A 14,726-nucleotide genomic window follows, 5' to 3' on the forward strand; every position below is an offset into this window, starting at 1 on the left:
TTTAGAAATATATACTAAAAACAAGCTTGGGCCACAACCAGTCTTCTGCATGCTCAGAAAGTTAGGATATGGAGTAATGGTTTTCTGATGAGGTGAAAACAAAATATATGTTTTCAGAAGGATTGACAGAATAGGTTGAAAAGAGGTTGCTAACACATGGATGGAGGAGATGCAAAGAGCATGAAACTGAGCGTTCGACAGAGCAACATTGCCTTCTAACTCTCTGACTCTTATGAATTATATGAAAGTGAATGTCCTATACTAAAATTACACTGAAGGAAACACTTTAATAATCTGTATGACTTTCCATTCTCCTATCTAAAATGTGTCCAAAACAGTCTAGTTTTTAAAAATAATCCTTTAATGCAGGATTTAAGACTTTAGGTGGTATTTTTTTTTAATTACCATGTGATGTCATGCTGTTTGTACATATGATTTTCTACTTTTATTCCTCCACTGATTGCTTCCTCAGGTGTCTTACCTTCCCTTGCTTACTTAGACAATTTCATGTGAAATTAATTTTTAAGAGATTAGTGATAGGTGAAGCTTTGGTTTCCATGAGATTCAAAATGAAGAAAGCTGTAGGGCTAATGACTTTCTTAAGGCCATTGCTAACTTGCATTTTCTATAGAACTAGCAGACGTGAGCATGCAACTAGAAAGCAAGCTGTATATATGCATATTTAGACTTTAGACTTCTTCCTTTGGCTGTTATTAAAAAGTTCCTCTACCCACCAGAAAAAAAAATGTAAACTCGTCATTCTGTATCTTGGTCTCTTTAACAAATATGAAAACTTGTGGCCCTGGATATGAGTTAAGAGCAAGGACAGCTGTCTCTGATTCATGGCTGCCTGTCTGTACCTCCCACAGAGGCTCCGTGAACTGGGACGATCCAGGACAGAGCAATGAAGGTGGTATCTCAACCAACTTAACTGACTTTTCAGTACATTAGAGTAACTGTTGATTTCTATCAGTAAACTTGCTATACATGTATATTGCTGATTCATTTCATTGTTCAGCAGAAACTAACATTGTAAAGCAATTGTATTTCAATAACTCCAGTACTCTTGCCTGGAAAATCCCTTAGACAGAGGAGCCTGGTAAGCTGCGGTCCATGGGGTTGCGATGAGTCAGACACGACTGAGCGACTTCCCTTTCACTTTTCATTTTCATGCATTGGATAAAGAAATGGCAACCCACTCCAGTGTTCTTGCCTGGAGAATCCCAGGGACGGGGGAGCCTGGTGGGCTGCCATGTATGGGGTCACACAGAGTTGGACATGACTGAAGTGACTTAGCAGCAGCAGCAAAAAAGTAGAAGAAAGAAATACATTAAAAAATTCCTGAGGATGGGGACTTCCCTAGTGCTCCAGTGGTTCAGACTTTGCCTTCCAATGCAAGGGGTGTAAGTTCGATCCCTGGTCAGGTAGCTAAGGTCCCACGTGCCTTGTGGCCAAAAAACCAAAACATAAACAGAAGCAATATTATAACAAAATCAATAAAGGCTTAAATCCTGGGGATGAAAAGCAGGTGTAAATGAACTCTACACTAAGTGGCTTCCATATTGTACTAGTTTTAATTTAATTTTGTTTCAATATTGAAATTTTGCCATTCAAGGAGGCTCACCCTAATGCGCTTGAGCTTGAATACTGAGAGCTGACTATGAGATGCAGTGGTAATTTTAGGTATAGAATAGGTGATGGTAGAGAACTAGGGAAAATAGAATGGATTCCTAGGAAGTAGAAACTTATAGGGCATTTATCAAAATTAGTTTTTCCTTCAAGGCTTTAGTTGATATACAGAAGGCTACAGACAGCTAGAGATCCTCCAGAGTTCAGGAAAAAGATTGCAAATGTTTCCTTTTGAGCAACAAAATAAGTCTGTGCATAATGTACATTCTCCTGGTAGCACTGTGTAAACAGAAACTGGTTTAAGTGGCTTTCATTTACTATGTCTTATCTCCGTTATTAGGCAGAATACTTTTCATCTCTGAGGCATTTGTATGTGTGTGTGGTGAGGTGTCTGTTATCTTATAGAGAACTTTATTTCCCTGGGACTCTACTTTATTCTTTTAAACACAGAATTTGGATTGTATTAGTAGTTCCCAAATTTTCTTAATTATCAAAACCATCTGGAGCATTGAAAAAAATACAGGTTCTCTCATGTACTGTATCAGAAGCCCCAGAGGAGAGTCCTATGAATCTGCACTCTTAATAGAAACCTTTGGTGATTCTGATGGTGAGACAAGTTTAGGAGATAGTGGATTAAATGATGTCTAAATTAGGCGTTACCATTATTTAATGTCTGAATTTATTTTAAAGATACCTGGAGATGTAAATGTGACTGTTCATTCAAGTTTATCACTTAAATGGCATCCAGAGGCCTATTTTCTCTCTTAAGTTGCCTTTAGCAGACACCAACTTGGGATTTTCCTGTTGGTTCAGTGGCTAAGACTCCATGCTTCCAAAGAAGGGGACCTAGATTGGATCCCTAGTCAAGGAACTAGATTGTATATGCCACAACTAAGACCCAACACAACCAAATAAGTTAAAAAAAAAAAAAAGAAAGAAAGAAAGAAAGGAAATGTGGGCAATGAAGTCTGGCATCAACAGTAACATGTATAGTTTTAGTTGAAATTAGTTTGGTTTTTCCCTATAATAGTCAGTTCTCACCACATGCTTGTCAGGGTGCAGGTGCTGGGTGCATACAGCTTTGTGTGTCCCTCAGTGAGCCTCATGTCACTTGTCCTTAAAGTCTCCAAGAAGAGACAGACATTGAAATGCACACAGAACAATAGACATAAAAATTATATAACAAAATAATTAAAATGAGACATTTTTAAAGGAAAATAGCTTCAACTTGAGTGATCAAGGAAGGCTTCTCTGAGGAAGTAATAATCTAAAACTGAGACTTGAAATGGGATTTTTTAATTCACTTTCATCACTGGGTGGATATTATGAGATGTGGAACCAGGACAAAGGACAGAGGTGTGTTATCATTGGAGTTTAAATGCGTGACCTGATTTTTCTCACTTTCTGTCTACATCACTTTTAAGAAGTACCCACATGGAGGTGGGGGTAGCTTTGGAGCTTTATCTTTTCACAAGGAGATTGAGGGGCATGTGATTTTTTTTTTGTAAAAAAGACATACTGAAAGTCAAAATAATAAACTGCGGCTCTACTCCTTTACCTTTAAATATTATTTTTATTAGTATGGAGGATAAAAAATGAGTTTTAATTGAAAAAAGATAAGCTTTAAGAATTTCGACACTATGCTTCTTAAATGAGAATTTAATTTTGGCACATGTGAAGCAATCACTCAGACAGTATTATATCACATTCTGTTAAAATTCTATTATATCTTATTGTATCATTTTAAAATAATAAAACCACAGTTTTCTGAACTTTAAGTCAATAATTCCAAACCTGCATCACTTTTCTCTGATACTGACTAGGCTTTTTTCAATTAAATGCTTCTTTGTAACCACCAATCAAATTGGTTCAGTATAAATTCTTAGAACTAGAGAAATTGAGAACTATTTGTCTTCATTCACATAATTGATGAGATATGTAATGGGTTATGGTCTAGATGAGTCCCTGGAGGATGTTGTAATATAGCATGTGAATGTGTCCAGTTTCAAGTAGCAAATTAATTTAAAATTTATCAACATTTATCCCTTTTAAAATCTAGTTAGGCAAGTTCCAGAAAGGTACTGTTAAGAATTGGCGGGGAGGAAAATATCTTGTCCAAATTTTGACTCTTCCTGTACATCTATTATGGTATATAGAGAAAAGTAGCAGAAATAAGATTTGTGGCTTGTCAACCCTTTAAAAACTGTGAAAAGCAAATCCAAATAATGTGACCTGAATAGTCAGAGGTTTTTTTTTAGGTTTCTATCTCTTTCATTCAAGAAGAATAATACAAAAAAATTTTTTTATCTGAATAAAGAAGCTTGTATGAAGTTTTCAGTGACCTTATTTCTTCAACCCCATTCTTTGCTTCTTGATTTTTAAAAAATTCTCTACCGTTAATATAGCAGAAGCTTTCATGGGAAAAGATTTTTGTGGGTGGAAAAGGAGCTGGGCCAAGAGCAGGTGGATAACCATCTCTGAGAGACTCTAACAAGTTACTCTCATTCAGTTCAGAAGAGTATAAAATGAGGTATAAGAGGAAAGGAGGCTGAATTTAGATAAATATTTCAATTTTTACATATATGAAGGGATCATCATACTTTCACAAATTAAGTATATTGGGAAATTAGCACTTTCCAACTTCCCCATTGGGAGACAGTTCTTCATGCATTTCTTTTTAAAAAAACTTTTTAAATTTTATATGTAGTATAGCCGATTAATAATGTTATGATAGTTTCAGGTGCACAGCAAAGTGACTGAGCCATATATATACACGTATCCATTCTCTCCCAAACTCCCCTTCCACCCAGGCTGCTCCATGCATTTTGTATGTCCTGTCTTGTTCAGCTTCTGAGCAAATAATCTATTGCACAGAGTTTACCCTGGGACATTTGCTTGTGTTCCACAGTTACTTAACCTACCTAGAGCCCATCCCCTTCCTCCCATCCTGCATCACCTCCTCCTCCTCCTTGTCCTTCAGTTGTGCCAGCAGCTTATAACAGCTAGAATCTCCCAATGTTGGGGTTCTTCTTTTTTTAATATAAATTTACTTATTTTAATTGGAAGCTAATTACTTTACAATATTGTATTGGTTTTGCCATACATCAACATGAATCTGCCATGGGTATACACGTGTTCCCCATCCTGAACCCTCCTCCCACCTCCCTCCCCGTACCATCCCTCTGGGTCATCCCAGTGCACCAGCCCCAAGCATCCAGTATCATGCATCGAACTTGGACTGGCGTTTCATTTCTTATATGATATTATACATGTTTCAATGCCATTCTCCCAAATCATCCCACCCTCTCCCTCTCCCACCGAGTCCAAAAGACTGTTCTATACATCTGTGTCTCTTTTACTGTCTTGCATACAGGGTTATCATTACCATCTTTCTAAATTCCATATATATATGTGTTAGTATACTGTACTGGTATTTCTCTTTCTGGCTTACTTCACTCTGTATAATAGGCTCCAGTTTCATCCACCTCATTAGAACTGATTCAAATGTATTCTTTTTAATGGCTGAGCAATACTCCATTGTGTATATGTACCACTACTTTCTTATCCATTCATCTGCTGATGGACATCTAGGATGCTTCCATGTCCTGGCTATTATAAACAGTGCTGCAATGATCACGTGCAATGCACATGTCTCTTTCAATTATGGTTTCCTTGGTGTGTATGCCCAGAAGTGGGATTGCTGAGTCATAAGGCAGTTCTGTTTCCAGTTTTTTAAGGAATCTCCACACTGTTCTCCATAGTGGCTATACTAGTTTGCATTCCCACCAACAGTGTAAGAGGGTTCCCTTTTCTCCACACCCTCTCCAGCATTTATTGCTTGCAGACTTTTGGATAGCAGCCATTCTGACTGGCATGAAATGGTACCTCATTGTGGTTTTGATTAGCATTTCTCTGATAATGAGTGATGTTGAGCATCTTTTCATGTGTTTGTTAGCCATCTGTTAGTCTTCTTTGGAGAAATATAGAAAACTATAAAACACTGGTGAAAGAAATCAAAGAGGACACTAATAGATGGAGAAATATACCATGTTCATGGATGGAAAGAATCAATACAGTGAAAATGAGTATACTACCCAAAGCAATCTATAATTCAATGCAATCCCTACCAATGGTATTTTTCACAGAGCTAGAACAAATAATTTCACAATTTGTAAGGAAATACAAAAAACCTCAAATAGCCAAAGCAATCTTGAGAAAGAAGAATGGAACTGGAGGAATCAACCTGCCTGACTTCAGGCTCTACTACAAAGCCACAGTCTTCAAGACAGTATGGTACTGGCACAAAGACAGAAATATAGATCAATGGAACAAAATAGAAAGCCCAGAGATAAATCCACACACCTATGGACACCTTATGTTTGACAAAGGAGGCAAGAATATACCATGGAGAAAAGACAATCTCTTTAACAAGTGGTGCTGGGAAAACTGGTCAACCACCTGTAAAAGAATGAAACTAGAACATTTTCCTACACTATACATAAAAATAAACTCAAAATGGATTAAAGATCTAAATGTAAGACCAGAAACTGTAAAACTCCTAGAGGAGAACATAGGCAAAACACCCTCTGACATAAATCACAGCAGGATCCTCTATGACCCACCTCCCAGAATATTGGAAATAAAAGCAAAAATAAACAAATGGGACCTAATTAAAATTAAAAGCCTCTGCACAACAATGGAAACTATATGCAAGGTGAAAAGACAGCTTTCAGAATGGGAGAAAATTATAGCAAATGAAACAACTGACAAAGAACTAATCTCAAAAATATACAAGCAACTCCTGCAGCTCGATTCCAGAAAAATAAATGACTCAATCAAAAATGGGGTTCTTCTTTTATGATGCAGCCCACCACTCATGCAGAAAAATGCCTGGCACATATCATGTTTCCCTGCAGGAAATGGGAAAGCAATGGAAGACATTTCTCTGGCTGATGCTTTTTGCCATCTCTCTAAGTCAAATCTCCTGTGTCTTCTCTCAGTGTATGTATAGGAAACAGTGACAGCCTAACTTGTTAGCTTGAAAGTAGGGTAAAGTCTAGACCCTTCATGTTTTCTAACCTAACTAGCATGCACAAGGAATTGCAAACCCAAGTGCCCATGGAAACCAGGCAAGGGATGTGAATTAAGAGAACTGGTAATGGTGTAAAATAATTCATGGCAACTGACTGTCAGCCTTAGAGTTAGGTGTGATAGAGAGTAAAGGGGACTGCAGCAATTACAGGCAGTATCTTCTTGAGAAATATCCTGCCTTAGAAGTATTTGCTGGGACTTCCCTGGTGGTACAATGGTTAAGACTTTGCCTTCCAATGCAGGGAGTGCAGGTGCGATCCCCGATTGTGAAGCTAAGATCTTGAAAAGCCAAAATATAAAACAGAGGAAATAATGTATTCAATAAAGACTTTTTAAATGGTTCACATCAAGAAAATCTTTTTTTTTTTTTTAAGAAATATTTGGCAACTTATTCTACTTGACACAGGCTTCCCCCCCTGTTCCATTTCTGGGTTGGGAAGATCTGCTGCAGAGGGGATAGGCTACCCACTCCAGTATTTGTATTCTTGGGCTTCCCTTGTGGCTCAGCTGGTAAAGAACCCATCTGCAGTTTGGGAGACCTGAGTTCGATCCCTGGATTGGGAAGATTGCCTGGAGAAGGGAAAGGCTAACCAATCCAGTATTCCAGCCTGGAGAATTCCGTGGACTGTATAGTCCATGGGGTTGCAAAGAGTTGGATGTAACTGAGCCACTTTCACTTTTCTACTTGAAAGCACTGTTGGAGTTAAACTAAGTTCACAAGAAATGAACCATCACCATTTAGTCTCTTCTGTTATTAATGATGAGAAACGCCAGGATAGGGAAGACTTTTTTTCCTTCTTAGTAACCAGGGGAACAGTTGGCACAATGTCAAAGTAGACTTGTACAGAAAAACTGAATTCTTACCAATCCGTATATTGTGAAGCCTGACAAGAAGAAATATTGTTTTTTTTTTTTAGATATATATAAGCTGAGTCATATGCTAGTTTTAGTTTTTTGAGAAAACTCAATAGTGGCTCTGCCAGTTTACATCCCCACCAACAGTGTAGGAGGGCTTCCCAGGTGGCTCAGTGGTTAAGAACCCACATGCCAATGCAGAGAACTTGAGTTCTATCCCTGGGTTGGGAAGAACCCCTGGAGAAGGAAATGGAAACCCATTCTGCTACTCTTATCTGGAAAATCCCATGGACAGAGGAACCTGGTGGGCTGCAGTATACAGGGTCACAAAGAATTGGACATGATGGAGCACACATACACATGCAGCAGGGTAGGAGGGTTCCCTTTTCACCACAACCTAGTCAACATTTGTTACTTGTGTTCTTGTTGATGATAGCTGTTTGGACGAGTGTGAGGTGGTATCTCATTATGGTTTTAATTTGCATTATCCTGGAGCTTAGTGATGTGGAGCATCTTTTCCTATGCATGTTGGCCATCTGCATTTCCTCTTAGGAAAATTCAGCTCTTCTGCCCATTTTTAAAGATTAGGTGGTTTGTTTTCCTGATGTTGAGTTGTAGAAGCTGTTTATATATGTTGGATATTAACTCCTTGTAGGTCACATCATTTGCAAAAATCTTCTCCCATTCAGCAGGTTTTCTTTTCATTTTGCTGATGGTTTCCTTTGCTGTGCAAACGCTTTTCAGTTTAACTAGGTCCAATGTGTTTCTCTTTTTATTCTATTTTTGTTTTAGAAGACAGATTTAAAAATATTTTGCTGTGATTTTTGTCAAAGAGTGTTCTGCCTATGCTTTCCTCTAGGACTTTTATGGTTTCTGATCTCAGGTCTTTAATCCATTTTGAGTTTATTTTTGTATATAGTGTTAGAGAATGTTATGATTTCATTCTTTAACATGTAGCTGTCAGTTTTCCCAGAAATACTTGTTGAAGAGACTATCTTTTCTCCATTGTATATTCTTACCTCCTTTGTCATTCATTAATTCACCATTAAGTGCATGGGTTTATTTTTGCCAAACTATTTTTCATAGTGACTATATCATTTTGAATTCCCATCATCAATGCATTGGATTTCCAGTTGTTCCACACAGGATTTGTGCTTTTTATAAGTTTTAAGCAAGAATTTCAAGTCTTTCTGAAGATGAGTTATATTAAAAATTGATATATATTATCCTAGAATTTTGTAACTTTTTCCCCAATGCAGGGTGGTTAAACTAAGTGACAGGCTGACTCCATTCCATTTTTTCTTTCTTTTGAGTTAATAGTGTATGTGTATGTGTATATGTACATATGTACATATATATAACTCACTTATGAATTAATATGCATATGTTAGGAAATTGAAGGTATTTTCGTAAAAAATATGATTAAATTCTGTCTTACATATGAATGATTAGTTTCTATATCATGTAAACACTTCAGTGAATAACTCGGTTTCCTCAATATGGAAAAGAATCTATTCAGACAAGCCTTTAGAGGCTTATTAATATAAGAGTTTTTGGCTATGTTAGAGCTAAAATTTCCTATGTAGCTGACAAGACCACTCCATCTTTATTTGGAGCATGCAATAGCCCATGAAAAGAACAACTTAAAAGGGCTGGATTACTTTATAAAAATTTCAAGCCAGTAATAGTTCTCATGTAAGTAGAATTAGCCTCTGCACATAATGCAGGTCATTCAGACTGAACTGGAATTTTCAATTGCCTTTTAAGTCATTCAGTAAGGTGCTAATGAAACTTAGGAGGAAAATTTGGCTTCCCTAATGTTCAGAGTGGCAATACTGCCTTGCATACAATAACATTAGTGTTTTAATATCCTTTCATTTATTCTGGGAAAAACACCAAGAGAGAAAGTGAATTTTCCAGAATAGAGACACTTGGGTTTGCTTTCTTGTGACTAGTTTCTTAGGATAATTTGCAAAGCTTTTTGCAAGACTGAAATAAATACAGGACAGAAGTAGAATTGAACTTTAACATTCATAACTTTTCTCAAGATATGATTATCAAGTAGGCTTTTTTAATGTCTGCCTTAATTAAATATTCAAAAGAGGCTGAGACTGCAGTTATACATGCAAATTGACTTTTTTAGTATCTCAGCTTGAAATTATTCATTCTTTCTCAAGAATGCTACCATTTAGAGGTTAGGAAATTGAAGATATTTTGGTAAAAATTATGGTTAATTTTTGTCTTAGCGCAAGACCCAACTGTCCTCTGCCACGGATTATTTCTGTCTTCCCACTGACAGTGCTAGTAGAAACATTATCAAAATGCTTATTGTGTAATACGAAGTAACCCCAATGCAATGCTCCTTGTATAGACAGCATCCACTCACAAATGCTGCTTACCTGGTGTGGACTGTAAATGAAAGAATTTGTAACTTTCTCAAATGGCCAATTCTTGAATTTGTGACTATATAAAGACAGCAAAAGGAATGCTTTGGGACACTTGAGCCCACCCACCCACTCGAATGGAGCTATGTATGGTTATATACCCATACAGTTAGCTTATAGATATTTATATGTACAGTTGTGCTTATCATAGGCTTGAGATTCTATTATATCAATTTTCTATTCCTTCTCATGAATGAAGCAAGATAAGCATGATCAGTATAGCCAAGTTAGTAAAGCTTATTTTTATTTATCCTAATTTTTCCTTTTTCTTAGATCTTCTGAGCCTCTTGTTACCATGTCCTCTGTTGTATTGCAGTGATACTGATCCAAGGAATGTATTAGTAATTAATTAATGTATAGTTATTAATCAGTCCTCACACCTTTTTCTTATTGTTCACCCAACTGCTGTCTTTATTTTCTATAAAATAAGAGATATTTTATTATAGTGTTTTCTGTCAAATTCTGACTGCTGGCTTTTTGTTTATTAGAATACATTTGTGTTCCTGTTTTCTCCCCCTGTAATGTTTTTTTTAAATCGTGCTAATGGTGAAAAGAAGGGTGCATTTTATATTTGCAGTGATCCATTTTGAAACAGCAGACTTCCTGTTATTCAGACAGTGTTAGGTGGACTATATTTGCCCATTAGTTGAATACATAAACCTTTTCCAAATTGATTAATTTCCTTAGTGACATATCAGGGAGAAAATTCTAGTAATTCTGGAGAAAATCTAGAAAGCTGGTGGAAGATGTCAAGAGGCTTCAGGTCAGTAATTTGACCTTTTAATTATCTTTATGGCATGAATAATGTATGAAACAACTTTTAGTGGAGGATAGACTTTGAAGAATGAAATAAAATTTCAATTTCCATATATAGCATTTGTGAAGAAAAATGAAACAGAAACATATATTCCTATACTAGTGGAAAAATGGAATGTGTTTTTATGAGTTTGCTTACTGTTCTTCATTATATAGCAGAATTCCTAGTAAGTGTGCAACATATTTGCATGAGTATTAAAATAATTCATCATGATTAATTCTGCTATAGTAAATCTCAGCCCTAATTACAATCTGCCATATACTATCGTGGTTTGTCAGTATTTCATATTTTACTGGAGTTGCAGTGGAATTGCAGCTCGTATAACAGCACCGATGTCATCTGAGTTCACTGTGATTAATGTGGTTCTGAAGGAGATCTAATAACGATTAGCCGGTTTCATAAAGTGTTACAGAATAAGGTCGATGTGAGAAAAATTTTAAAGCTCTTCACAATGTGCAGTCTAGCAAGTACCTCTGGCAACAAATTGGGTTTCTTGAAGGATGAAGAGATTTAACCTTGGAAACAGATGAGCTACTAGGGCAACGCTGGGCAGAGGTTCAGTAATTTGCCTTAAAGGCTCGGAGGAAAGCAAGACAAGTCTAGAATTAATGATGGAAAGTCATAAAGAAGTAGACATCGGTCTGATACACTGAAGTCTCAAAAAATCAAAACTTTCACCAGAAACAGGGTGAAAGTGGGCTTCATGGATATAATGGGCCCAGTAAGGTGTGGAGCTTCCTATGACTGGAAGTATTTGGTAGAGAGACAAGGTGCCTGCTTATGGAGAGTTTTACAAAGTATGATTTTAATGGTTCAGAAGAGGAGATTGTCTTTAGGTAAATTCTGAATTCCTTTTCAACCATGTGTATCCATAAATGAATTTCCTTCACAATATCAACACATTTCTTATATTGTCCTTAGATTTTGGTGGAGGCTTCAGTGGGAGATGGCTTTACTGGAGACATTGCAATTGATGACTTGTCATTTATGGACTGCACTCTCTACCCTGGTAAGGAAGGATATTTCAATGTATGACTGCTTTCAAGCCTGTTTACTTGAATAAAATTCCAAGGAAATCAATATTTCATTTCCAGAAATATTCCACAAATATTCTCGCTTCTCTCTATTCTTTTAATATATTAACCCTGGAAAAGGTTGCAAATCTTTGTAATTCATCAAACTCTTTGCAAACATAGTAAAGAGGTTTGAATCAGTTGTGTATACATCCCATCACATTCAAAGTATTAGGAAAATGTGTCTGAAGTTAAACAGTAATTCTATAATATTGGGTGGGGGGGGCAGTTATAATAACTGAACTGATTGCTTTGTAATTACATTGTTTTGGAAACTTTAGTAACCATTCAGTTACCTTCAGTGATGTCTTACTCTCAAGCTGCACTTTAAACATTCCTGAAGATTGCTGCCAGCCATTTCCTTTCCAAGTTATAGACTTCTTTCCATTAAAAAACTAATATATTTATTCCAGATTTATATCTCCATCCTCAAATTTCCCCTGAACTCCAAAAAGAAAGTGTCACTTAAGTTGTGTCTGACTCTTAGAGACTCTATACAGTCCATGGAATTCTCCAGGCCAGAATACTGGAGTCGGTAGCTCTTCCCTTCTCCAGCGGATCTTCCCAACCCAGAGATCTAACTCAGGTCTCCCACATTGCAGGTGGATTCTTTACCAGCTGAGCTGCCAGGGAAGCCCAAGAATGCTGGAACTCCAGACTTGGATACTAACCACCTATTCAGTATCCAAACTTAGATGTAATGAGCATCTCAAAGATAACTAGGGAAATAACCTAAAACAAACATGCCCCAAGGGAGACTCATTCCAGCAGTGCATAGTGATCTAATAGGGTAGATATCAAGCTCTTGGAAGGTGATATTGGGATTGAGACTGTAGACTCTTTAATTGCATGAGACGAGGAAGCACAGTCTCCTCCTTAGAGTGATCAGAGGTTGGGTAGTTTAAAAATCAATTGCATTCATCCAAGGAGAGCCTTTTCATATGCTGAAAACTTTACCTACAATGGTCCATCAGAGTATCTACCCCTCCCCAGACATAATCAGAGGGCTGGATTCCAGTGCTTTCTGCTGTAGCTACATGTCCCAGCTCCAATTTTCCAGCTCATCATTCTGGCAGGGTTAATATCATCTTCCATGTAGTAGTTTCCATGGAATTCTGCAGAGTCAGACCCCTCTGTGGAAAGCCAGGAAGGATGAAATCAGAATTCAACAAGTTTACCTTTATCCCTCAATGTGTAAAAGTAAATTTTTGATGACCCATTGTCCCCTCAATCCTATCATTTTTTTCCTGCCTTCTTGTCTCGGTGAATGACAATTTATCTCTAGTTGCTTATACTTCACAACAAATTTGATCAACCACTAAGCTACACGTGTATCCATACTCCACTTCTCATTTCCCTTGCTTCTCTCCTCTTGGTCCAAATCACCAGTGAAGTGTCTCTGTATAGATTTTTGTGATTGCTTTTTAAATGATCTCTGCTTCTACCCTTGAACCATATAATCTCTTCTCATAACAGCAGCCAGAATGATCCTTTTCAAACTTACATAAGCTCATGTCACCCTAACCTGAGCCTTGCTATGACATCCATCTCATTCAGAACAAAAGTCAAACTTCTTATAATAACATCCAAGGAATAAATGACTGGCACTGTCATATATGGCTCTGTCTTTACCGTCTACCACTGTGCTTTTTTTTGAAAGCCCCTTATTTTTAAAAATTTATTTGTTTAATTTTTGTCTGTGCTGGCTCTTCATTGCTGCACCTGGACTTTCTCTAGTTGCGGTGAATAGGGGCTGCTCTTAAGTTGAGGAATGCAGGCTTCTCACTGCCGTGGCTTCTTGTTGTGGAGCATGGGCTCTGGGTGCTTTGGTTTCATTAGTTGTGACTCATGGACTTAGTTGCCCCACAGCGTGTAGGATCCTCCAGGACTAGGAATCAATCCTATGTCACCTGCACTGGCAGGTGATTTCTTAACCATTAAACCACCAGGGAAGTCCTGACCAATGTGCTTCTAATTGACGGCCCTCAATGACAAGACCTCTTAGCTGGTCCTTGAATACTCCAACCCCCTTATGCCTCAGGACTTTTATACCTGCTTTCCCCTCCTCCTGGAATGTGCTTCCTCCAGATATCCATTTCACCTCCTCCTTTCTGATCTCTGCTAGAGAATTTCTTCTCCAGTAAAACCTTCTCTCAACCTATACCCCACCTCTCTCCCAAACATACACACATCTCTTCTTACCTCTTTACCTGACATTTTCCATCTCCTGTTTTTCTCCATAACACCTATCACCTTATAGTCAAATTTGATTTTCTCCCACAATAATGTTGCATGAGAGCAGGGATTTTATTTGATCACTGCTGTATCTTGTAGTATAAACAGTACATGGTGCACAGTAGTACTCAATAAGCATCTATTGGATAGATGGGTGGGTAGGTGGAGAGATGTCTATTTTTTTAAGTGCTTATATATTTTAGTTTATTATTACTATTGCTAAAATATTAATTCTGTATGTAAGATACTATATGTCAGCCTCTGTTGAAAGCCAAATCTCAATGGCTTATAACCAGTAGCATTTATTTCTTGCTCTCAAGTGTGTCAGTTGGCATAGAAAAATAACAGCAAACATACACTCTTCTTGTTCATATCTCTGTATAATTCTATGTTGTTTTAATTGTTTTAGGCACTTAGTTGTGTCTGACTCTTTTGTGACCCCATGGACTGTAGCCCACCAGGCTTCTCTGTCCTTGGGATTTCCCGAGCAAGAATACTGGAGTGGGTTGCCATTTCCTACTCCAGGGGATTTTCCTGATCTAGGGATCAAACCTGCATCTTCCTGCATTGGCGGGCAGATTC

The 14,726-nt window shown here is 37.4% G+C and overlaps 1 protein-coding gene across 1 annotated transcript in view; it reads left to right on the forward strand.

Annotated features, from left to right (window-relative positions):
* Positions 1-14,726, forward strand: part of MALRD1 (MAM and LDL receptor class A domain containing 1) — a 595,589-nt gene that overhangs the window by 154,273 nt on the left and 426,590 nt on the right. Inside the window, exon 19 of the mRNA XM_069547391.1 lies at positions 11,758-11,845. Coding sequence (XP_069403492.1) covers positions 11,758-11,845 — 88 coding nt within the window. The remainder of the gene's footprint in view (positions 1-11,757; positions 11,846-14,726) is intronic.

Source organism: Ovis canadensis, chromosome 13 (genome assembly GCF_042477335.2).
Source record: "Ovis canadensis isolate MfBH-ARS-UI-01 breed Bighorn chromosome 13, ARS-UI_OviCan_v2, whole genome shotgun sequence".
Taxonomy (NCBI): domain Eukaryota; kingdom Metazoa; phylum Chordata; class Mammalia; order Artiodactyla; family Bovidae; genus Ovis; species Ovis canadensis.